This window comes from Theropithecus gelada, chromosome 1 (assembly GCF_003255815.1).
Source record: "Theropithecus gelada isolate Dixy chromosome 1, Tgel_1.0, whole genome shotgun sequence".
In the NCBI taxonomy this organism is placed as follows: domain Eukaryota; kingdom Metazoa; phylum Chordata; class Mammalia; order Primates; family Cercopithecidae; genus Theropithecus; species Theropithecus gelada.
Window position 1 is genome coordinate 191,724,417 of NC_037668.1, and position 26,470 is coordinate 191,750,886.

The 26,470-nt window shown below is 34.7% G+C and overlaps 1 protein-coding gene across 1 annotated transcript in view; it reads right to left on the minus strand.

The window, feature by feature from the left end:
* Nucleotides 1-26,470, minus strand: part of RABGAP1L (RAB GTPase activating protein 1 like) — an 802,566-nt gene that overhangs the window by 672,220 nt on the left and 103,876 nt on the right. The window contains exons 8-10 of the mRNA XM_025368997.1: nt 14,117-14,183; nt 9,397-9,499; nt 5,510-5,676 (exon numbers count right to left, since the gene is read on the minus strand). Of these exons, the coding sequence (XP_025224782.1) occupies nt 5,510-5,676; nt 9,397-9,499; nt 14,117-14,183 (337 nt within the window). The remainder of the gene's footprint in view (nt 1-5,509; nt 5,677-9,396; nt 9,500-14,116; nt 14,184-26,470) is intronic.

Sequence of the window (26,470 nt, forward strand, 5' to 3'; positions counted from 1 at the left end):
TTGTCAATTATACCCTGAGATGAAAAATTCATGAACTAGGTAGAGATAAATTAAAGTATGTGTAAAACCTTTATACTAAAAGTGACATAACTGCTGAGATAAAGAAGAGCTAAATAAAAGAAGTGATATTCCATGAGATAGGCCATGTTTATTGAAGACTCACTCTTTTTAAGACAGCAACTCTTAGAGGACAGGTGCAGTTGCTCACTCCTGTAATCCCAACACTTTGGGAGACCGAGGAGAGAGGAACACTTGAAGTCAGAAATTCGAGACCAGCTTGGCCAACATGGCAAAACCCCGTCTCTACTAGAAACACCAAAATTAGCCAGGCATGGTGGTGAGTATCTGTAAGCCCAGCTACTTGGGAGGCTGAGGCAGAAGAATCACTGGAACCTGGGAGGCAGAGGTTGCAGTTAGCTGGGATGGTGCCCTGCACTCCAGCCTGGGCGACAGGTTGAGACTTCATGTCAAAAAAAAAAAGCAACTCTTCCCAAAATCATATACATATTCCAAGCATTCTCAGTCAAAATCTGGGAATGCATTTTTCTTTATTATTATTTTTTAGAGATGGGGTGTCACTCTGTGGCCCAGGCTGGAGTGCAAGCGGCATGATCACGGCTGACTGAAGCCTCAGACTCCTGGGCTCAAGCAATCCTCCCACCTCAGCCTCCTGAGTAGCTGAGATACAAGTGTGCACCACCATACTTGGATAATTTTATTTTACTTTTTTTTACAAAGTGAGTCTTGCTATGTTGCCGAAGCTGGTCTCAAACTCCTGGCCTCAAGTGATCCTCCTGCCTCAACTTCCCAAAGTGCTAGGGTTACCAGTGTGAACCACTGCATCCAGCCTGGGCATGCATTTTTCTACAAACTGACAAACTCATCCTAAAATTCAGATGGAAATGCAAAGAACCTGCAACAAATAAAACAACTTTAAGAATGAGAAAGGTTGGGAAGCTTACAACACAGACTTTATTACATAATATAAAGTTGTAATGATCAAGACTGTGTAGTACTCACATAGAAATCAAGGGAAGAGAAATAATGTCCCAGAAACAGACTTATACATCTACAGTCAATTAATTTTAGACAAACTAATTCTATAGATAAAAGAGTCTTTCCAACAAATGATGCTGGAACAACTGTATACCCATATGAGAGCGATGTGGATGACCTCAAGCCTTCATGCCATACATAAAAATTAACAGAAAATGGATAAAAGGCCTGAAACTATAAAGTCTCTACAGGAAAACATAAAGAACATCTTCACAACCTTGGGGTAGGTAAAAGTTCCTTACATAGGACACAAAAAAAGCAAAAATAATAAAATATTAATATGACTTCATCAAAATGTAAAATTTCAGTTCTTCAAAAGACATTCAGTTTAAAATAAAAAGGCAAGCCACTGTCAGGAAGAAACTATTTGAAATATGTGTATCTGACAAGAGAAAATATATTCAGAAAACATAAAGAACTCCTGCAACTCAGTAAGACAAACAAAAAGTGGACAAAAATTTTAGATAGACATTTTATAAAGAAGATATATGAATGATTAATAAGCACAAGAAAAAAATGCTCAAAATCATTACTCAATGTGAAATACAAATTGACATTGCAATGAGATACATCTACACACCCCTAAGAATATCTACAATTTAAAAGACTGACAATACTAAATACAATTTAAAAGGCTGGCAAAGATGAGGAGAAATTGGGACACACATATACTGCTGGAGGGAAAATAAAGTGGTCAAGCACTGTGGAAAACAGTTTGGCAGTTTCTACTTACCATACCACACAGCAATTCCATTTCCTGTTATCAGCCCAAAAGAAATGAAAATCTATGTACACAGAAAGACATAGGAGCTTTAACCACACTAACCAAAAACAGAAACAACTCAAATTTCCAACAGATCTAATAAATTATGGTACATCCATACAAAGGAATAACATTCAGCAATAAAAAGATTAACAAATGACATACAACATGGATGGATCTCAAAAGCATTGTTACACGAAGAAAGCTTTTACATAAAAGAAGCGTATGATTCCAGTTACTGTATATCTAATCTACAATGACAGAAAGCACATCAGTGGTTGCCTGAGGCTGAGGGTGGGAAAGATTAGCTGCAAGGACACGATGGAACTTTTAAGAGTGAGGGATCTTAATTTTGGTGGTGGTTATTCATGTGTATAAATTTGTCAAAGCTCATCAAGATGTACTATTAAATGGGTGCATTTTATTGTATGCTAACTACCTCAATAAAGTTGATTTCCAAAAGAACTCTGAACGTAGACTCCAAAGTTTCACATGCTCAGGGGCCTACTTGCCTTTCATCATCAACTATTGTGCTTCCCAGTCTTTCCGGTTGTCTGGGCATTTATGCTTGGTGTTTCCCACTTACACCTAATTAATGTCTACTCCCGTTAGACCTCAGGTCAAGGTGAGAGGTGAGGCTGGCTGGGCTTCTGGGTCCGGTGGGAAGTTGGAGAACTTTTCTGTCTAGCTAAAGGAGTGTAAATGCACCAATCAGCAATCTGCGTCTGGCTAAAGGTTTGTGAACACACCAATCAGCACTCTGTAAAAACGCATCAATCAGCGCTCTGTCTAGCTAAAGGTTTGTAAACACACCAATCAGCACTCTGTAAAAGCATACCAATCAGTGCTCTGTGTCTAGCTAAAGGCTTGTAAATGCACCAATCAGCACGCTGTAAAAACGGACCAATCAGCACTCCATAAAATGGACCAATCAGCAGGATGTGGGCGGGGACAAATAAGAGAATAAAAGCTGGCCACTCCAGCCAGCAGCGGCAACCCGCTCAGGTACCTGTCCACGCAGTAGGAGCTTTGTTCTTTTGCTCTTTGCAGTAAGTCTTGCTGCTGCTCACTCTTTGGGTTCATACTACCTTTATGAGCTGTAACATTCACTGTGAAGGTCTGCAGCTTCACTCCTGAAGCCAGCCAGACCACAAACCCACAAGGCAGTACAAACAACTCCAGATGCGCCACCTTTCAGAGCTGTAACACTCACTGCAAAGCTCTGCGGCTTCACTCCTGAAGTAAGCAATACCACGAACCCACCGGAAGGAACAAACTCCGGACACATCTGAATATCTGAAGGAACAAACTCCGGACACACCATCTTTAAGAACTGTAACACTCACCACAAGGGTCCACAGCTTCATTCTTGAAGTCAGCGAGACCAAGAACTCACCAGAAGGAACAAATTCCAGGCACAAAAGGACTTTCTCTAGTTTACTTTCCCAGCTTCTAGTTTCTGTCCTCTTGTTAAGTGCTCTCCTTGCTCCCAGTAAATGGACAATGAATGAAATGAAATGCCATTTGGCCCTGAGAGGACACTAAACAGGAACAAAGCAGACTTTCATACATCCCCACTGCCCACACATAAAGTCCTGCTATATTTAAGAGAAGAAAGCTGCCAAGAAAAAACAGTTTGGGAACAGGGCATCTCATCTACTTTGGTGTTGCCCCGAGGAGTCTGGTCTAATCCTGTCTGGGTACAGGACAAGTTCTGGTTTCATTCAGTAAGTCCAACACTCTCAGAATGAAAGAAAAAGTTCTAGGTGTCTAAATTACTTAGAACTGAAATCAATGCATTCTCTCTATTTCTTTAAAGTAGTAATGGCCTAGACCCAGATTTTCAAAGGTTACTTTGAATTGCATTAGGTAATCACCTAATTCATTCTTTCTACTAATGTTGTATAGTGTAGACCAACATCTCCAGATTACCATCAACCACCCCAAACCAACCCACTCTTTGGAGTTGTAGAAAGATGCTAGTATGGCCTTACAGCAGCATACTCTGGTTTAAGGTAAGGAGTTGTAGTCTCAGGTCTTGCAATAATTACATGAATTTTAACAATTACTTTAACTTCTCTCTCTCTCTCTCTCTGGGGACAGATAGTCAAAAGTACTAGAACTGGGAAAAACCTAACTTTTTCTCAGATCTCTAGGAAGTGTAATTTACATTATAATGTATTATTTATCATCATTAGAAGAATGACAACTTTCTATACAGTTCCAGCTCCTTTATTCACGATTATGCAACTATGAATAATTCTTTGGCTCAAAATGAAGAATTATTGGATAGTCATAACAACTAAGGTATTTTTTTGCAAAAGGAAGGACAGAAGGATGGGGAGGAAGGAAGACAGAGAAAAAAAATCTCATAATAAAATATTAAAAGATGCTTAGGAGACTGAAGTTTGAATATTGCTCATATAACCTTCATTACAATATGCTATAAAAGCAGTTCACACAGTAATAAAAACTGAGTCAAATAACAGCCATAATAATTTTATGAAAGATTTTTTTAAAACCACAAGAATTTCCAAGTACATAGTATACGAAGCCAAAATGATCCATGGCAAGTTTTTAAAATATGAAAATGGGTAAGAGGCTTCTATATTTGTTCCCTGTGCTGGTGCCTGCTTTTATCACACAGCAGTTCACATATTACAGTATATGAAGCAGCAAGCATTTTAAAACTTGGGAGAACGGAAGTTACTAACAAAAACAGCATATAAAAGATGTTCATTATTGTAACAGAGCATTTTTATCCTGATTTTTTAAAAACTCACAATTAGGCCAGGCGCGGTGGCTCAAGCCTGTAATCCCAGCACTTTGGGAGGCCGAGACGGGCGGATCACGAGGTCAGGAGATCGAGACCATCCTGGCTAACACGGTGAAACCCCGTCTCTACTAAAAAATACAAAAAACTAGCCAGGCGAGGTGGCGGGCACCTGTAGTCCCAGCTACTCGGGAGGCTGAGGCAGGAGAATGGCGTAAACCCGGGAGGCGGAGCTTGCAGTGAGCTGAGATCCGGCCACTGCACTCCAGCCTGGGCAACAGAGCAAGACTCCGTCTCAAAAAAAAAAAAAAAAAAAAAACCTCACAATTAGCATTCAAGCTATTTTTCATTATTATCTGCTTCCTTCGCTATAATACAAAAATTACATATTTTATCTACTAACACTGCCTAATTTGAGATCATAGAAACCATAATTTTGTTCATTTAATATTAAAATAATTTTATAACCTCACTACTGAGTCAAACAAGATGTTCAGATAATATTGTCTATCTAATATTACAGGTAGAAATAACTATAGAAATTAGGTATTTCTTGGAAACATTTTCATTAAAATTTTATAAGCATATGATATTTCTGTGCACTGCCTTTTTGGCATTAAGTAATTGTTTATAAAGGGTAGGTAAGTTGTTTTATATACAGAGTCAATATTTCTGTTAAGAAGGTTCATACATTACAGGTTTCTAGGGGAAAGTATATAATTATTAAACTAGCTGGGGTTTTTTAGCTAGTATTACCTAGATGTGAATTTTTCAAACACTCTGTTGGTTGAGTTCAAATATCATTTGATTTATTTGAGGAATTGTATTGTTTTGCAACTTCAGGAATTATCTTGGCATTAAAAAAGTGTGGAAAGAAAAACATATGTTACTATATGAAGAGAAAAAAAAGGTCCTACCTGTTTCAATCTCATGAAGAAAGTCTCTGTGAAAGTCTTTCTGCTGAAATACCAAAATCGCTCATTTGCAGGGTACACACGGACTACTGTCTCCAGGAGAAAGCGAACAGGCTCCACCACCTCTGTGACTACCATATCCACTGCCACAGTCATGTATACTCGCTTATCTGTAGTAGAAAGTTTCTGGGTTTTATGCTAGCTCTAGTATTCCTTGACTATTTTAAACAAAGTTTCCTCACTTATGAAAGAATTAATGTTCTTTACAATTGTAATACCTTCTATGTTTATTTTTAAATGTTCTATTAACATTTTGATTAAATAAATATGCAAGTATTCCAAGCATGTTTCTTAGGAACTAATAATCCTAAGTGTCTATTAATAAATTACCTGACAATTTTTCTTTTTTCATTGCCCAAATTAGGTCTTTAATATAAAAATAAATAGAATACAATAATAAAGCATATCTTTTACTCTAAAACTATCTGATTTCCCAGAGAACCTCTAGAAAATCACAGAGATTTATCCCTTCATCTTATAAAAAAAGATAATAGAAATTACTAGGTTTGTTTAATGAGTTGCACTGGAAGGACTGTCAAATCAAGAGAGACACTCAGCCTTCTCTATGTTAAACTTGTATACATAAAATGTGATTGAAAGCTGGGCGCAATGGTTTACAACTGTAAAAAACTTTGGGAAGCCAAAGCAGGCAGATTACTTGAGTCCAGGAGTTCGAGACCAGCCTGGGCAACATGGCGAAACCCCATCTCTACTAAAAATACAAAAAATTAGCTGGGCATGTTTGTGCGCGCCTGTAGTCCCAGCTACTCAGGAAGCTGACGTGGGACAATCACCTAAGCTCAGGAGGTTGAGGCTGTAGTGAGCCGTGATTGCACCACTGCACTCCAGTCTGGGCAACCAGAGTGAGACTCTGTCTCAAAAAACACACGTCACTGATATAAATACTTCCATGCTGTATGCTTCAAGAAAAGTCTCCAGAGATTTTTCAGTACCCTCATTGTTGTAATACATATTAACCCTCAGGAAAATCATTAATCAAAGTTCCAAAGAAATAGTCCTGTGTAGTTTTCATATATATATATACATACACACACACACATATATATTCATATGAATATATATATGTGTGTGTATAAATATATATAAACATATATCAGAGTCCTGACAAGTGCTTTTAGACAACGACGATATGTGTTATCAGCCAAAATTCTAGTTATGATTTGAAATGTTTACTAGGCCACAGCCTTCCTTTAATTTGAATCTAGAATCATCTAGGCCAGTGTCTGTAGGTTTTCTTCAGTTTCACTATGAGGAGTTGAAACATGAATTTCATTTTATTTTATTTTATTTACTCTGCTTGATATTCATTGAGGTTTTTGTTGTTTGTTTTGAGAGGAGTCTCACTCTGTCACCCAGGCTGGAGTACAATGGAGCGATCTTGGCTCACTGCAACCTCTGCCTCCAGGGCTCACGCAATTCTCCTGCCTCAGCCTCTCAAGTAGCTGGGATTACAGGCGCCTGCCACAAGGCCCAGCTAATTTTCAAAATATTTTTGGTACAGACGGAGTTTCACCATGTTGGCCAGGCTGGTCTCAAACTCCTGACCTCAGGTGATCCACCCCCCTCAGCCTCCCAAAGTGCTGAGATTACAAGCGTGAGCCACCACGACTGGCCTCATTGAGGTTTTTGAATCTATGGCCTGGTCATTCCATACTATTTTGTAATTTCCTCATTCCTTTTTAAATATTTTTTAAAACTTATTTTCGCTACAATTTTTAGTTCTCTGTTAAAGGAAAGTCGAAATAACCAAGGCCACCATTGGAGGAAACCCTCAATAGTGTTTTTAAATATTATATAACATTCAGATTCATCAGCTACTTCTCTATTTATATTAAATTCAATAACAATTTTATTACATTCTTACTAATTACAGTCTTACTAAATACACCTGCCAATTCAAGAGAAACTAAAATTTGTTAGACATTGTACTTGACCTGAAGGAACTTAGAGAAAAGAGTAAGAATAACACAAGACAGAATATAACACTCAACTGAATCTTAGTGCAGTGGAAAGATCCAAGAAATTTTCATCTCTCAGGGCCTAAACGTCTTCCATAAATATCAAACTTTATTTGATCACAAATTTTCTGAGTAATGTGTAATTTCAAGGACATCATTTAGAAATTTTAAAAATCAGGGCAACATTTTTGTGTGGCATATGAGATAATTTTAAATTTAAAACGTATACTTTCGACCAGAATATTATTATAATATACTATCATATAGTTTATTTTAATAAATTATGAATAAATTTTCTTTTATTTGTGGACCAAATATATATTTTATTGCAAAATGAAACTAAACTAGGTGTTACATTAAAAACACAAAAACTACTTTTATAACTTGATATGCAAAATTCTTCTATTTTGTTCTTCAAAACTGTCAACTGGCTTATTTTTATCATTTTCGTGGCTTCCTTCTGAACAGGTATAAGAAAGAAGGTTACAGGTATTTGCAAGCCTATCTCCAGAAATAACAAATTGTGGATCTAAAAATTATTTACTGCTAATAAATGAAAAGTTAAATTTTATATAATCTTTTTTTTTTTAGCCCTCATTTTTAGACAGCTTAATATATGATTAAATGCATGTGATTTATATAAATGGTGAATACTCTCTTTAAGGAAATGAAAGAATAATTATCATTTTAATGCCCTTCATAAACATATTATATTTTCATATCAGTATTCACGAATGCTTCCTGTCATTAAGCAAAAGTCTACTGTGGGTATAAACTAAATAATACAAAATTAATGATAAAACAAACTGATCCATTATATTGTAAATATGAATTAATGGTTTAACGACAGTAAAGCAGTTAGGGTAGGAATGTAACTTACCAGGTAAAACTTTAAATTTAGTTTAAAAGTAGATGATGAAGGGGCAAAAAACATAGGCAATTAACAGCTATCTGGATGAAGTAGGAACGAAAAAACACAATGGAAAAATGAAAAATGTGACTAACATTTATACATTCTGTTCAATACTAGACATGATAAATAATATGAAAATGTAAAAAACTAAGAAGAAACTATTTGCTACAACTGAAATATTTCATATATATTCTAGCATCCCAAAGGCCAAAAGACTGGAGCCAATAATTAATAAATGGAAAACTATAAGTAAACTATAATGCAAAAATAGTTAAAATAATATTTTTTAAATATTCAAAATTCCAAAATATTTCCTTTTCATCATTTTCTTTAATATTTCTCTATCACTAGTCTCCACAAATGAAACAACTCTATAGTGATATATGAAAACCAAAGCCCAAATGCTTTCTCTATAATCTAATAAAATTAATTTAGGCCAGGTGCAGTGGCTCACATCTATAATCCCAGTGCTTTGGGAGGCAAGAAGATCAGTTGAGGCCAAAGGTTCAAGACAAGCCTGGGCAACAAAGCATGACAAAAATAAAATTTTAAAATTAGCCATGCATGGCAGCACACATCTGTAGTTCTATTTAATAGCTACTAAGGAGGCTGAGGTGGGAGGATTGCTTGAGCATGAGAGTTTGAGGTTACAGTGAGCTATAATGCCCCTATACTCTACCCTGGGCAACAGAGTGAGATCTTGTCTCTGAAAATAATAACAATAATAATCATTCACATATCTTTTAGGGAGGATTTTTTTAAATAGTGGAGATTTCCCCCATAGAAGCATAAAGAACAAAAATGAACCTCAAATTCTCAATAGAAAGAATATGTTCACTTTAAGTGAGTTCCACATTTTTAAAAAAAACATGACAAAACAACATTGATCATAATATAAAATGTAAAGCTAACAAAAGGGATCTTTTAAGAAAAGTCACCTTTTGGGGTTTCCTCATTAAGTGCCAGAAATATTGGTGCATTGGGGTTCCACATGCCAGTGATGACATAAGCTCTCCCATCATAGCTCTTTCCCATGGATTCCTATAAAAATTCAAACAGTAATTACTGATAAAAGATATCAAAAAAATCACTACTTTAAATTATATCTTACTTTAAGCAATACAATGTATTAAAATTTGGATTTACAGTCAAGCAGCTTTATATCCACTGTAAATTCTTTTCATCCTACAAAGGCATTTATTTAAATATTAAATTCTTCTACAGCTTTCTTCAAGCATGGTTTCTACTTAAAGACATGTACCCTTGGGTAAAAAGAGGCATACACTTACATGCTGAATCACGAAAACATAATATTGTTACAAAGTTATATTTAACTTGATCTTGATGCCAACTGTCCAAATCTCATATACACATAGGATGTATATGGTTTCTATTAAAACAATAATATAGAATTAGCTGAAGACAGTTAAACTGAACTAGTAGCTAATCACAGTAGGGAAAGTTATTTTTCTTCTAATATTCTAATTTTTAATGAATTCTTAAAATATTAATTTTGTTTATGGCCATTAATACCTTTAAAATTAACACTTTTCTATTTTCTGTATGTCAGGTATTTGTATACTTTCTTACAATCATAAATTAGTATTAGGAGACTAATTTTGGTTTGTAAGCAACATCCAAGTGTATTAACTCTCTCCCTCTACTGTTACACTTACTCCCTCTTTCTTCCCTTCTCTCCTTCCTCTTCTCCTCCATTCTTTAAGACTTTACTAAGCCGACTCTCACTAAAAAAGCCAGCAACTCCTATAAGCAAGGCTACTTATAGCTTGTGGATATGTATGTGGAGAGAGGGGTAGATGTTGTTCCATGAAAGAACAACATGCAGCATACAAGTATTTCCACATGCAAATGAACAGTATCTACAATACTTCAATTTTTGTAGCAATTTCCTCACATTATGAATAGAGACTGTTAAAAGGGTCAGACTAAAACAAAGAGAAAAACTTTCCTTTTTTCATTATTACCCATTCACAGATGTTTCTCTGAACCCCCTATAAAATTGTGTCAGTCATGTGGTAATTACTATGTATATTTTTCTAGTGTATTAGTAATACTTCACTAATCAGATTGTGTAGCTTGAGTGCAGGGACTATGCATTCCAGATATGAAATACACTCAAGGTCATTTGTAAACGAAACCCACTCACCAACACACCATGTTTACGGTCTCTTTCTCCACCTCTACAGACACACACACACACACACACACACACACACACACACACACACAGGCATGTACACAGGCCCCTATCCTCCATCTTTACTCCCTAATTAAGGCTCCATTTGGAACAGGACACACACACACACACAGGCATGTACACAGGCCCCCATCCTCCATCTCTACTCCCTAATTAAGGCTCCGTTTGGTACAGGAACGGGTTTCTGACCCAAAAAGAATTCAATCCATTTCAAGATCAGAACTTGTGCTGTGCTTGAGTGCTCAAAATCTCTTTCAATCAACAAATACCAAAGAAAGTGGGCAGTCACCAGTGGAAGCTAAAAGGTTTTCATTAGGAGTCAGGCTATGGTAGGCCACATATAAGACAAAGTTATAACAATTATGAAGTAGGGAAAAAATATATAAAGTACAACGTATTAGAAAACTGTTAAGTGGTAAGAGAAATGGAGAAAACAAACATTAAAAAAAAAAACCCTTAAAAATTATAAATTATACAGACAAAAAAACAAAAGCAGATACTGGGAGGCAGTAAGTGGGGGAGGGAGCAAGTGGAAGAGAAAATAGCAGAAATCATCGTACATGTAAAACTGTTTCATGAAACTTTTACTTTTGCTTTTTTGCACATACACCATACACATTATGAGTATGCTAGATTACAACATAAAATGTATTTTTAACTGTGGGTATAGCTACTGGTCTAGTGTTAATATATGGTTAATTGTAAAGATCCACAAACTTTCTGAGGAATCTCTAGGACTTTAATTTAAAATTTTAAATTATGTTCCAGTTCCAAGAAACCTGGTTCTACTGAGTTTTCTGCTTTTCTTGGTACCTTACTGTTAGGCTTTTCCCAGGAATCCAGGACTGTGAATCAAAAATTCTCATTTTTGGCTAGGTGCAGTGGCTCACACATGTAATTCCAGCATTTTGGGAGGCCAAGGCAGGCGGATCACCTGAGGTCAGGAGTTCGAGATCAGCCTGGCCAACATGGCGAAACCCTGTCTATACTAAAAATATAAAAATTAGCTGGATGTGGTGGCACACACCTGTAATCCCAGCTACTAGGGAGGATCAGGCAGGAGAATCACTTGAACCCAGGAGGCAGAGGTTGCAGTGAGCCGAGATTGTGCCACTGCACTCCAACCTGGGTGACAGAGCAAGTCTATCTCAAAAAAAATAAAAATAAAAAATAAAATTCTAATTTCCTTATTCCTACAAGTATCTTGACCAAATATATTCTCATTATTGGAAGAAAATGGAGTCTCTACTACTTGTACTCTCCCAAAAAAACTGTGTATGTACACACACACACACACACACACACACACACACACAGTCATCTGTTGCTTAATGATAGGGATACATTCTGAGGTATGTGTCATTAAGTGATTTCTTTGTGCAAATAGAATATACTGTACTTATAAAAACCTAGATGGTATAGGGGCTACACACCTAGCCTGTTGCTCCGAGGCTACAAACTTGTACAGCACGTTATTGTACCGAATACTATAGCAATTATAACAATACTATTTGTGTACCTAAACACAGAAAAGGTACAGTAAAAATACATTATAATCTTACAGAACGACCTTCAAAGTATAGCACATCATTCACGGAAATTTTCTTACTCTGCATGTGACTGTTATATATAAGTAATCTGGCTATTTCACTGAAAAATATATCTTCATTTATAGGTAGGACTTTCCTTTCATGAGGATCACATGATATTTGGGAGTGTCATAGAAGGAGTAAAAGTATTAATATCTTGTTTTAGAGGGCAGAATTAAGACTAATTAGGCAAAGTTACAAGAACTATGATTTCAGGTGATTATAAAAAAATAACTTTGTAATAACCAGAACTGTGCCTTAGACTTTAACAGAAGGCAATGAATTTCTTTTCATTAGAAGTAGTCTAGCTGAGGTTTAATGTCCACTATGAAGATTAACAATACCGGGTAATAACAAATCACAACTGATAATCATTGCACATACAAGCCTCTCATTTGCCCAACTATTTATTGCAAATAAGCCCCTTCTCTGTCTGAGAGCATGAATGCTCACAACTCTTTTGATTTAGATATGGACTCGAAGGTGGGGAGGACTGTTCTGAAAGTTAGAGAGACACAGTGAAGGGGCCTCAGAAGTTTATACCAGTTCTGTAATTCTGTAATCTGAATTTAGGTTTTATGGACAAATCTCTGCAGCAATTCATCTTAGTCCTTTAAACTCTGAAAGACTATGATTAATTAGGACCTAGGATCTTAAAAGTTTTTAATACCTCAATCCTCCTAATCTACTTCCTCATGGAATTTTCAGGGCTCCAAAATGCTAATGACTTGCCTTAGGTAAAACCACTTTCATTACTGATATGTAGTTTAAAAAAAAAAGATGTAAGAGACATAGATCAGTATCTAATTTATGTTTTCATACTCAATTTAACTGGTTGTCCTTACCTGACCTATTCAGGCAGTGCTTCCTCTATATTTCTACGGCTCGTTGTACCACCAGATACTGAAAAGGTTTGTTTCCCACAAGACCATGAACCCACAGATGGTAAGAGCTATATTTTACTCACATGCATAACCTCAGCACTTCACACAACACTTAGCAGACAAACAGGTACCCAAAAGCCTGAATAAACCATTCCTGTACTGCTATAAAATCAATATTGATATTACCATGAAATTACTCAAAAAAAGTTGACCTAATTAGTAATGTTTAACTGATATTTGCAAAACACAGCTGAAAAGATGAAAACATATAGTGCTTACTATCACTAAATATAAGAACCTCAGTTCACTAAGAAACTTTACACTTACTCTAAGATGATTAGTTTCCTATAACATTTCTAAATCACAAATTAAATGTTTTCACGAATTGCAATATTAGAAGGTATTTCTATTTGAAAGTTAAAATAGCTTGCTACTTTTACACTAAATATCAACTGTTGAATATATATTAACCTTTAAGGACATTCCTTAAATAAATATTACTCCTAGAATAAATATACTTTGCTAAAGACAGGTAATCAAGAAGAAATTCAGAAAGGGAAACACTTTAAAGAAAACAAAAGTATCCGTCACGAACTCAAATTAATAGCAGGGCATTAAAATAAATGAAAGGCACCATATTCACTCTGGAGATGCTTGTTATAATTATGTACTTGTTACTACAGGTTCAAAGAAAAAACATCTTTCTAAGAAGCCAAAAAAATAAATGGACATTGTCATAACACAATCCTTTTATTTGCTTTCAACTTGCATATGACTGTTTTGGTGGAAACTGTCCTGAATTCCTCTTTCACAATTTTAAGTATGTGTTTCCAAATTTAATTATTACTATCACATAGCTGCAAGAAATAATTTTGACAATATGACAAAATTTGTAAACAGAAAATACTTGTAAAATATAAAATAACTATCATCTATACTTGGTTAAGGTGCTTAAGATTATCATTACCATATCCAGTAAATGCATGTCACTGTTCTTCACGTTTCGACCTGGGCTTAATAACATTCCAAAACATCTGAAAATATTGGGGGAAAAAAGGAGAAATAAGGTATCAAGAATATATAGAAGCCCAGTGAGCAAAAAGCCTTTTTACAATAACTATACAATCTGAGCTCTGTATTTATAATAAGCTTTAGTTTTTTTCTAAGAACACTAGAAATAAGTATTTATGAAGATACACAATAAAATCACACAGAAATAAGTCATATAAATTTCCAGATCTTTATTTGCACGTAAAAGATTACCAATGATAAGAAACTGCCATAAAAGTGGCCATAAATCGTTCGTTGAAAGAAAATATGGTACAGAGAAACAAATTAGTTTCTAGGAAGATAAGAGATTTTATTTGCCTTAGACTTATTCCAAACATATAGGTCAAAATCCATTAACCCAGTTAAACCAAAAAGGAGGTTTTTAAAAATAAGAAGATGACACTATGCTCTCTTTGCATCCAACCAGATTTAAAAGAAAGCAAACTATTACCCTGGCCCTCCACAGTCATGTTCACTAAGTAGCATGTTAATACTATATCCTCCGTTTTAAAAAAAAGTTATACAAATTTTATTACTAAATGTGCTATTAGTGAAGATATCATATCCAACATATTATTAATACACTGTTAACTATTTAATATTGTTCTGTGCTTCTTGATGCCAGAGAAGCTCTAGGAATCCCATCAACACTACCACTTTATTTGTAAAGGATTTGCATAAGCTCTAAAATTCAGCTAAATTGAAGATTTTTATGTTTGTTAGGCTACTATTAACTCCACTTTACATGTAAGCAAAGTGAAATCCAGAGAAGTTAAGCAATTTACTCAAATTCATATTGCTATATTATAGGTCCCATAACTTGAGAAGCAATGTAATCTGTCCACAGGGTCCCTCTGCCAACAATGCATACCCACACACAAGAATGTTTTCATTGTAGCTTCCCAAAATTTTAAGATATGCTGTGTAATAATTTATAGAAAGGGTAAAAAATATAACTACATTAAACATAAGATTTTTTCAATTTCAAAGTAGTGGCAGCTAACCACTCAGCTGTGATTCTGATCCTTGTTGTTTTTTAAAGGTTTACTCTCCTAGTATCATGGCTAATGCTTACATGAGCAAGATCACTGGTCCTGTCCAAATGTAAGCTTACTAAGGAGTAAATATATACTTCCTATAAGTGCTTGAGGATGACTTGCTCAAGGCTTCCTTCTGGCCGCCAAAAATGATCAGGTACATAGCAAAGCTAAAGTTGGTAAGCTCTGAAGATAACTTTTCAAATACAGTGAACAAAAAATATAATCTACAAGAGAAATAATTATACTCTAGTATTCATAATTTCAACTATATATTGCTATGATCTCTCTCCTATGAATTCTTGTAATAAACACTGTCTACACAAATTAAATGATAATTAATCATGCAATTCACTGTACTATTTCTTATACTACTGCCCTAAATTCTTGCTAAGGAAGAATAAAAATTTAATTCTTTTTTAGAAATAAAATTTGGTCCCTCTAAAAAGTCAGGTCAGTGAGAACAGATTTATCTCACACATCCTTACATACTTTGCTTCAGCTTGCATCTCTAATTTTTTTTGTTTTATGAACAATGTTCTATATTATAGGCTTTAAATTACAAACCCATTATATAGTCACCACAATAAGTTAACAATTACCAAAGTATGTAAAGAAAAAACAAGTTCTCCCTTCTCTCAGCCTCCTTGGGAAACAATGCTAACAGTTTGGAATGTATACTCTCTTTCTTTCTGTTCTTTTTTAAAATTTAAAGGATTTTTTGTTTTTTAAGGCAGAAAAATATTTTTTAAAATTTTTATTTTTATAGGCATACAGATTACAAGTGTCGATTTCTTACATGTATACATTATGTAGTGTTAAAGTCTGTCTGGGCTTTTAGAGTACCCATCACCCAAAGACTGAACATTGTAACCAACAGGTAATCTTTTAACCTTCACCCCCCTCTCCCACCCTCCTACCTTTTGTAATCTCTAATGGCTATAATAAAAGTTAAAGTTTAATGCCATTTTTTTCTCAAGCACTTCCAGGTGAATGATAAAACAGATGAAATCTCACATTTTCTTAGCATAATATTTCTATATTACATTGTACTGCAAAAGGAGCCTTAGAGGTTTGGATTTTTCTTAAGTAGCAATACTCATCACCTTATTTTGATAATCTTTAATGCACTAATCTTTTCCTGGCTTGTATTAAAAAAAAAAAAAAAAAGGCCTGCCACCAACCAGCATGACCTTAGAGAAAGCACCTAATCCCCTGGGACTCAGCTCCCTCTTCTAGCAAACAGGAAAAGTGTAATACATGAACTTTAAGCACTTAAATTACATAATCATTTTCTGTCAAGCTGTATTAGTCATTTTCAAAATTACACTTCATTAAAGCACATCAGGATTCCTATGGAGGCCAGCAAGATCTATTAAGAATAATGTGTCAGAAATTAGATAGATATTATTAGTAACACTAACACCTAATGGGAGTATTAAGTGTTTCACTGGGGAGTTCAAAGCATTCAACGGTCTCTTATTAACTCATAAGGTAAAAAGCAAACTGCTAGCCCACCTATTTTCTAAAGGAGTTTACAGTATAGTGGGGGGAAAGTAAGTAAACAGGCAATTAGAATCTGATATTGTTAGTTCTAAAATACCTGTAAGTACACAATATTAACAAAGTATAGAAGAGACATCCAACATAATTTATAATATAGTGAATAGCTAGCTGATTTCACTCAAAAACTGAAATCAACCTCCTGAGAATGAGCTGATGATGATGCTATTATATCAATTATTATCATAGTAGTGGATATTATTTATTCAATGTCTTAACTTTAAGCTAGGCTCTACTATACTGTTGCATTTAAATTTCAAAGCAACCTTCATATAACAAATGATAAAACTGATTTTCAAAAAGAATGGTTTTGCCCAAAGCCACATAGCTACTAAGTTACAGGACTGTGATTCATGCCCATGTTTATCACTACAAAACTATATGGTCTTTTACATTTCAGCCTGCCAAGGGCTATCAGTAAAAGACTGTAAACTCCTTGAGTGACCCTGGGCAAATCACAGACCTCAAAGTCTCACTTTCCACATTTCTGAAGTACAAATACTTGCTTTCATGTTGATTACATCAATGTAAACTTGACATGAAAAAACTCATGGTAAAAGTGCACTGTAAGCTATAAAGCGGTTGAAAATTATAAGTCATTATTATAATTACCATTATCATTAAGAAGAGAAAGCTCTGCCTTTCATAGTAGTACTTAGTGTTTACTCAAAATAGAACTTTAAGCAGCTTTTAACACCAAGTTAACCACCAGAACAAATACCAAAAACTCCATATCACTAATACACTTTAGATTTAATTGCAGGAAAAAGTGAGAAAAACAGATGTATTAATGTCCTGCAATATGAAACTAATTTTTTAAAAACTTTTACCTTCAGCTTATCAAATCATTAGGAATTATATATATCTCCATGAAGATAAAAATGGAAGGTAGGGAAGGAGAGAGACAGAGAGGACAAGAACACTGTCTCTTGCTGTACTAAACTTTTATTATTAAAAATGAAAAAGTGACAGTGCCTGTACGTTGTGCACATGTACCCTAGAACTTAAAGTATAATTTAAAAAACAAATATTAAAACTTAGATCATTACCCAACTAGTATAAATGTACTTGTATAAATCAAGGAGCAAAAATTGTATCTCACAAGAACTGAGAAACACTATTCTAGGAAGCAATTGTTGCAGAGTAAGCAAGCAATAAACAGTTACTGTCAAAAAAAAAGAAAATTAAGGGGAAAATAGAACTGCAAATAAGAAAATCTATAATGTAATCATAGTTTTTCAAAACTTTATGCAAAACACTAAAACTAAATAATTTCATAAAAGTTGGAATCTCAGTCAGTCTCCCCAAAGGGGCTAAAGCAGAAAGATAATTGGGCAAATCTTCTATTGTGTCAATGAGACTGTTATTTCCCTTACTAGAAAGACTGAAGTAGAGAAAGATACACAGGCATTTGTCACTATGTACGGTGGTGCAGAACCATAAAAATAAACATATAAGCTAAAACTGTATATAAAATGATCATATTTTCAAAGGGAAAAATTATGATTCTTCAGTAACCCTTAAAAATTTTTGTCCAAACTTCAAAAACTCTCTTATTTTCAGTTATAAATGTACAGGACAATTGTTAAAAAGTAAAACTATTATTTATTTAGCACTTCGTTGTTGAAGCATAAAAATTAAAGTATTTTAATTATTTGAAAAAAAACTTATCAAGAATATATTGAAGAGTGCTTGCTGCCTTCTCATACAATTTACAATACAAAGTATCTTTTCTATCTTGGCAAGTTGTCATATTCCTTTCTAAGTTTGGATTAGCTTCCAAACTTTATCCTTTGCATATTCAGTGTTGTGAAATAGCTCCGAGAGTTCCTTTAATGTGAAAAATTCGCCAGAGTCATTTCCCCTGGAACATTCATCCTTTTCATCACAACCACTTTCCTTATTTACGCTGATAAGTTCATCTTCACAAAGCTCCTCTGGTTGCATATGTAGAGTGAATAGTTATTCAGTGACACTGAATAGCAACAGTGTCAGCACTCCCGCAGACAGCTATTTCTTCTACATCTCCATACATGTCCTATTCAGATCCTGCAAACGTACTTCTATAGCGAAGTAAAAGTTTTGCTATACTACAGACATAATATTCATTGTTGCTCCCTGAAATGATGCCTTCAACTGCATGCTTTATGTCATATTTCTCCCAAAATTGAGATAAAGAAATTGCATAATTTCCAGTCTCTTTATAATTACTATTTCCTTTTGATGTGGCATCTAACTTCAATATTTTGGCTGACATGCTAGCAAAACTGATTCGAATTTTTGTGTATTAGTCTTCAATCCAAAGCAGAAGTATATGCTCCAGTTAAACCATAAGCAGCTTTCTGTTCCTAGTGAAACTTAAACTAAACGATGTTGGAGTGATTTTCTCATTTTTTTAAATTCATCATACTTTTTCAATATGATTCATATCACAGCTTTAAACAGGCCTAGGTGTCATCCTGTCTTCATTTTGCTGTTGTCATTTTGAAATCTTCTAAGACTGTGCATCTTCTAAAATTACATGCAATTTCACTTTCAGCATTATGACTTTTCATTTCTTTGTAGCACTGTTATCTTTGTTGGCCAATTTCCTCTTTGGATTATCTATTTTTGTAAAATGTCAAATGGATTTATTACCAGAGACAAAGAGGCAACACAACCACATACTTTGCTATCTGAAAGTAAAGTGAATAACAGATACAAAGTGACCAATCACCAGCAGACTTTGGAAGAAGTGACATGATTGGTCACTAATCATGTATGTATATCGTGACTTGTGGACTGAACAGCCGAGTTTGATATGCAATTACTCTGTTAATATACTATGGTAACAGAAATTTGAACCACGTGGTTGGGAGACTAGTGTTATAACTGAACCACGGTAAGAGAAAATAATGTATACCATAACTACAAAGCAAGGACTGCCTGTACATACACATAGGTTCTAAAGAACTCTAGCCAAGATTTTGCCTTCTGACGGTGGCAGTCTACTCTGATTTTGCAAGTTACTTACTCCTGATTATCATTCACAAAAGACCAATAGTCTTAAAATTTTAACTGTGGTTATTGTAATAGTACCACTAATAGTAATAATAGCATGCATTTATTAAGCATTATTTTGAACACTTACTAGCTGATCTTCTCCCCACAATCTTAAGAGGTAAGTTTTATTCGCAATTTACAAATTGGAAACTGAAGCACAGAGAAGTTAAATAACTTGACCAAGATCACTGTAAAGCCAAGATTCAAACCCAGATGAGGGTACTCCATAGCTATTTATCCTGAAAATTTCACTCTAGTAACTTCAGTGATATCAGTAATAGGAAGAAGTCTCTCCAGTAGGATTTACACTTACCAGCAAGACAGATTTAAAAATTGGTTACTCTTTTCATTCATCAGGTAGGAAATCGTTTTATCTATCTATGTATCTATGTATGTAACTAACTAACTAACTAACTAACCAACTATCTTAGATTTCCTAGAACACTAGGAAAAACCACCAGGAAAAAAAAAATAACCTAAAATAGATCTTAGGACTGCCATAGAGCTGCTACCAGTATACAGAATTTAACATACAGACAGGCTATAAAAGAAAAATATTTTAGGTCAATTTTTTAAAATTTTCAACCCATAAATTTCAAAAAAAAAAAAAAATACCAGTACAGAGAAAATAACATACAGAAAGAAGAATATTTTTAGGTCAATGTTTTTAAAACTTTTCATTGAATACATTTCAAAAACAAAAAAAAACCCTCCTTAGCAATAATGTTCCCATTAATTCTCACATTAATAAAGGGTCAAAATTTAAAATGCAGAATAACTCAAATATGAGTGTTTTCTTTCTTCATTTTTTTTTTAAGAAAGGCTCTGGCTCTGTCACCCAGGCTGGAGTGCAGTGGCACAAGCTCAGCTCACTGCAACCTCCACCTCCTCATTCAAGCCATCCTCCCACCAAATATGAGTACTTTTACTAACTCCCTTCAAACACAAAATGAGAACTTAGCTACAGTCAGATTTTAAAATATATTAAAAATGATTATAACAAGAAAACCAGTAAATTTCAAAGTCTGACATGGTTTAATCCCTGCTTAAAACATTTAAAATCAATTATTTTGCTTTTCCATTCAGTAAGACTAATGCAGGACATTCAGATAGTGATACATTATTTGGACTTTTGCAGATACTAGATATATGCATCAAAATAAATGGGTGCTAATTTACAAGTATTTTTTCAATTGAATATACTTGTAAACACAATTCAAAAACATCTAAAAGCATAAAGAAAAGGAGTATCTTCCCCTGTATAGCTACAGCTAATTAACAAAAGTCCATTTTTCTCCTTCACAAAGGCTGATTTTACAGGCTACTGATTCCTGATTATCACTCATAAAACACATGTAGATAGGGTTGAACCAAACATGGGCAAAAAATGATGAATTCAATTTAATGAGAAAATTTACAGCAAAAGCACCTACATTAACTTTTGATAAAATAAGAGTCCTAGCAATTTGACTTGGAGTTCCTGTTTCTTTTTCTCTCGATTGTCATTTCTTTTGTTTTTCTTCTAATTTTTTTTCTTTTATCTACAGTCTACATTTTTTCCCAATTCTATTTGTATTTTTTATTTAATTCCTTTCCTCTAGAGTTTTATCTTTCTTCACACAGTTGGAAGTAGAACTAATATGACTTAATGAAGAATTAGATGTAGAGTGAGAGAAAAATGAGTTGAAAATGCCATTGAAATTTTTCATCCACAGTAATTGGAAAGATCAAGTTAAAAATTAATAAGACTGTGAGAAATTACGGGAGGAACAAGTTTGGGATGGTGTCAAACTTGATTTTTTAGTTTGATTTTTGAACATATTAACTTTGAGATGCCAGATGAAGATCTGAAGTTGTTGAATATATAAGTTTGGAGACAACAGGTCAGAGATAAACATTTGGAATCATCCACTTATAGATATATTTAAAGTCATGAGACTGGATGGGCTAATCTAACAAGCAAGTATGGTAGAAGAAAGACTGCTCAAACAATGTCTTTGAGATGGCAAAATGGAATAAAATATAGTATACAAGTAGAAAATTAGCCTTAAAAGCACAGACATTTCATATTATAAAAGAATTAAGTTTTCTGTAGTACAGTGGAATAATGAAATAATTCACCTAAATATATAAAATTTTAAAAAGGAAATAAAAATTTTAAAAATAACAGGGAAATAAAAAGAATGAGTAAATTTATTAAAATATACGAAGATTTTAAAAATCAAACATTTAAAGTACAAACACAAAATTTCACCTATAAGACATATTTAACTTTTAATTAATTGCCTAAAGTCCTACTTAAAAAAATAACATTTTTAAGTCCCTCTTCCTTTCAAATGATCCAAAGATCTTTAAAAGGGAATAAAACAACTATGTTACTATTACAAATACAGATAAAATATTAGTAACTAAACAATATTTACTAAAGAAATAAAATAAAATAATCATATCCTATTTATAGGTACTTAACACTGACCCCTGTAAACATCCCCCAGCCCCCCAAAAAGAAAGAAAAAATCATACAGAAGAGTGAAATGAAAAGGCTTTAGGAAGAATAGCAAGATGGTCTTGATTCAAATACTTGTGTTGCCAATTATAAGCTAGATTTCATAGCAAAGCAAAAAAAAAAATATGCTTTAGCTCCCTACTCACTGTTAAAAAAAAAAAAAAAAAGTAAATAAAAGATAATCTACTTTGCAGGGTTCCTTGCTTTAGTATGAAAAAGGCTCTACATGGAATGGAAATAAACATATCGTAGAAAAAATAGTTGTTTTTTCCTTGCCGTTACTGTGACAGTAAAAAGATTATCTAAACCACTTTTTGTTTTGTTTTTCCTGGAAAAATATCAGAAACTTTATGGATGGCTTAATATCATTAGATATTAATTCAATTAGATACTGTAAGTCAGGATTCTATTAGGACAGAAAACACAGTAATCTAAACAGGGGGAAATTACTATAAAGAATTGTTAATTGTCATAGTAGAGTAACTATAAAGAGAATTATAACCCTAAAGCTAAGGGAGAGTACCATAAGGAAGAACTAACTTGGAAGTTGGGTCCTTTCGCCAAAGCTGGTATTCAGACCTCACTGGAGAAGGTAGGATTACAGCCCAATGAATAGCAAAGAAGTTTGCTGGACTGCCTAGGCAAAGTTGGACGACAGGCAAGCAGGAAATAACCCTCTGGGCTGCAGCCAGCAAAGGCTGGCAGGCAGGTGGGCAAAGGAAATCAGGGCTTCCAGAGCCAGCTCACTGGCAGTGTGGTATGAGGCCTGGGGCACACAATGTCTGTGTCAGGAGGGCTGTAGAAGGGCCTCACTGAGACAGAACCAAAGCTATGAGCTCACGGAGGGACTGCATGCACTGGGTGCACAGCTAGGTTGAACCAAACATCAGCAAAAGCACAGCATCACTGGATGTCCCTGGATCTTGTAGCAAGAGCAAGAAAACACTAAATGTAACACATCAGAAACAAAAGAAACCCCATCTTCCTGCAGTGTCCCTGCAACACCCTCTACTGGCATAATTTAATATTGTGCTTGCTGCAAAGAAGATATGTTTAAAGCTCCATTAATGCAGATCAGGTAAGAGGACAGATTTGGAGCCAAGGGGCAATAACATGATAACTGGACAGGATAGGGTTAAAATACCCAATCTCTTCCAATTACTTAGCAGCCAGGCTACATATCCAAATTTCTTAAACCAACAAATTAAATTTTTATATTATAGAGTATACTGTGATTTACAAAAGGATTCAAAAAGAGCTGCAATAGAAGTCTGCAAATTGTACCAATGCCAATTTCCTAGCGGTGATACTGTACTATGGTTATGTAAGATGTTACCACAGGGGGAAATGGGGAAGCATACATGGAGCATCTCTATACTATTATTGCAATTTCCTGTGCATCTACAATTACTTCAAACTAGAATTTTTTTTAATGAGCTCCAAAACATCTAGAATCAATCAACTTATAAGAACACATTACAGACAACAATATATGCTTTCATTGCTCATATTTTAAAAGTATTTCTTAAAATACAATGCTGAAAAGGTAATAGTACTACATCCACATTTAATACTTAAACCATGATGCCACCTCTCCCGACTGGATGCCAACAGAAGCCAGCAATAAAAAGATGCTGAAAATTCTGTGCTGATTACAAGTTTCACTTCAAAGGCTGAGAGTCAGGTAGAAGCTTCCAATTATCCACTCCCCAAATTTTTCACCTGAAAATGCCAATAGCTTTCTATCAATTGTCACATGAAATCATTAACAGAGAACAATGAAAGTACTTTTGTATAAGTAAGTAATGCCTGTTTTCCTAAGGAAAAAGAGAGTCATCTTTCTACTGCCTTAAAAGAAAACACAAACAGGACAAGTGAATAAGCTCACAGGGCAGCTTTCAAACACTATGCAGAAGATGGGTCATCCCACTCATCTATTCCTATTTTCAGGAAGGGGAAGAATGATATCCTCTAAGAGAAATTATTAGAACATCCAAAATTCTTTATTTTGCTGTAAAAGTTTAAAAACGTACTAATTTACATAAGAGAATAAAACATCCAAATCAGACTAACATCTAGGCAATTTCAAGACAGTAACTTGACTTTTTTCTTAAATAAAACGGTAACAACTTGCTAAGGCAAAAGTAAAAATAAGTACCAAGTAAATTCAGCAAAAGACCCTCAGAATGGTCTAACAAGAAGTTAGAGCAGTCAAAAATAATAAACAATTCAAATTCTACTGTCCATCAAATTTCGTGATGGCAAATCACACTAAAAAACTGTTTCACAAGAAGAAAAGAGTCCCGGGGTGATTTTTTCAGTAATCCTTGTCTAGGAAATCTTTTCCTCAAGAAAATAACACACAGAAAGGTACTATCAATCACCCATGCTACAGGGTATGGTTCTTATCACTTCAGTTTCTCATTATAAAGTTTGTGCTGCAAGCCAGCAAGCATAAACTGAAAACTGAAGCAAAATTGCTACAGAAAGAGGCACATCACTGAACTCTCCAAATGATCAAACTACATGATCTGATACGATCACTGCCTTTTAGAAATGATGTGGTTTTTTTTCTAATGTATATATAATGATTATATCTCCCCAAATCAATGTGAGATAGAAGTGGCTCATGAAAATCCTTCTTTTCCAACAGTATTGGCCCATGTTACTTGCTGCAAATTGAGTTGTGTGCTTATAACAACTCTAATCATTATATTCTGCTTGCTGTATCACTACTTCATTCTGGTTAGCACAAGTATTAATATGAGGACAGACCCCTGAGAACAGAGTGATAGGACAGACATAAAACCCTGGTGCCAAAAATTGCCTCCCCATTACTCTTCCCCAAGGCCTGAAATTACCATTATTGGAACCTCTTCATGTTAAAGAATAATAAAGAGGCTCATTTTCTAAATGTATATGGTATTATTTGACTTGAATCATTTTATCATGAAATAAGAAGTAATACTTGGCAAAAAAATCAACTAGACAGAGCACTAATACAGCAAAGACTGAAAAATTTTCCCCTTCTCTTTTCTGACCTTTGGAATATTTATTGAGCATAGCAAACTATTCAAAGCATCCAAGTGGGTGCTAAATAATAGTGCTAGTAATAATGCATTTAGGTAACAGTGCTAGTAATAATGTATTTTAAACACTATCAAGGCTTTAAAAATACATATCAATGTATTCGTATGCAAGAAATCTTCTGCAATATTTATGTATGTTGTGATACCAAAACCCATAATAATGGCAGCTAGTCAGGGAGAGAAATGATCACCATTTCTGTTTTGGGAACACCAGAAGACCCTGACCTCATGTGCACAAACTTGAACATCTCAGTTGGAGGCCCTCCATAAGTAAGCCTCAGCCTACCACTCCTCACACATTTCATATACAATGATCTTGCTTTCTCCTCTTAGTTGTTAATGTTGGCTTTCTCTTCTACAAATCAGCTTTTCTCCCAAGTCACTGAGGGTTTGAAATTCCTAAGCAATCACTTGAATGCCCTAACATCTAAGTTCGCACTTTTAAATTCTGCTGAAAAAATACCAAAGAATACCAATTCATTTATCTTCAAACTGGCTTAATTTTAAACCTAGTATATAACCAAGATTTAATTGGGGTTAGCCTTTAAGAGTACACACTCAGAAATCAGATGCTCCTGGTTTAAATCCTGGCTCTACCAGTTTCTGGCCAAGTAACCAAAGTTACTTAACCTGATTAAACCTCTGTTTCGTCATCTGTAAAAACAGAGTAATAGGCCAGGCACGGTGGCTCACGCCTGTAATCCCAGCACTTTGGGAGGCTGAGGTGGGCAGATCACGAGGTCAGGAGTTCAAGACCAGCCTGACCAATATGGTGAAACCCTGTCTCTACTAAAAATACAAAAATTAGCCGGGTGTGTTGGTGCATGCCTGTAGTCCCAGCTACTTGGGAGGCTAAGACAGAAGAATTGCTTAAACCCAAGAGGCAGACGTTGCAGTGAGCCAAGATCGCACCACCGCACTCCAGCCTGGGCAACAGAGCAAGACTCTGTCTCAAAAAAAAAAAAAAAAATGGAGTAATTATAATAGCACCTTCCTCACATGTTTAGATAAGTTGTTCAATGGCCATCAAACAG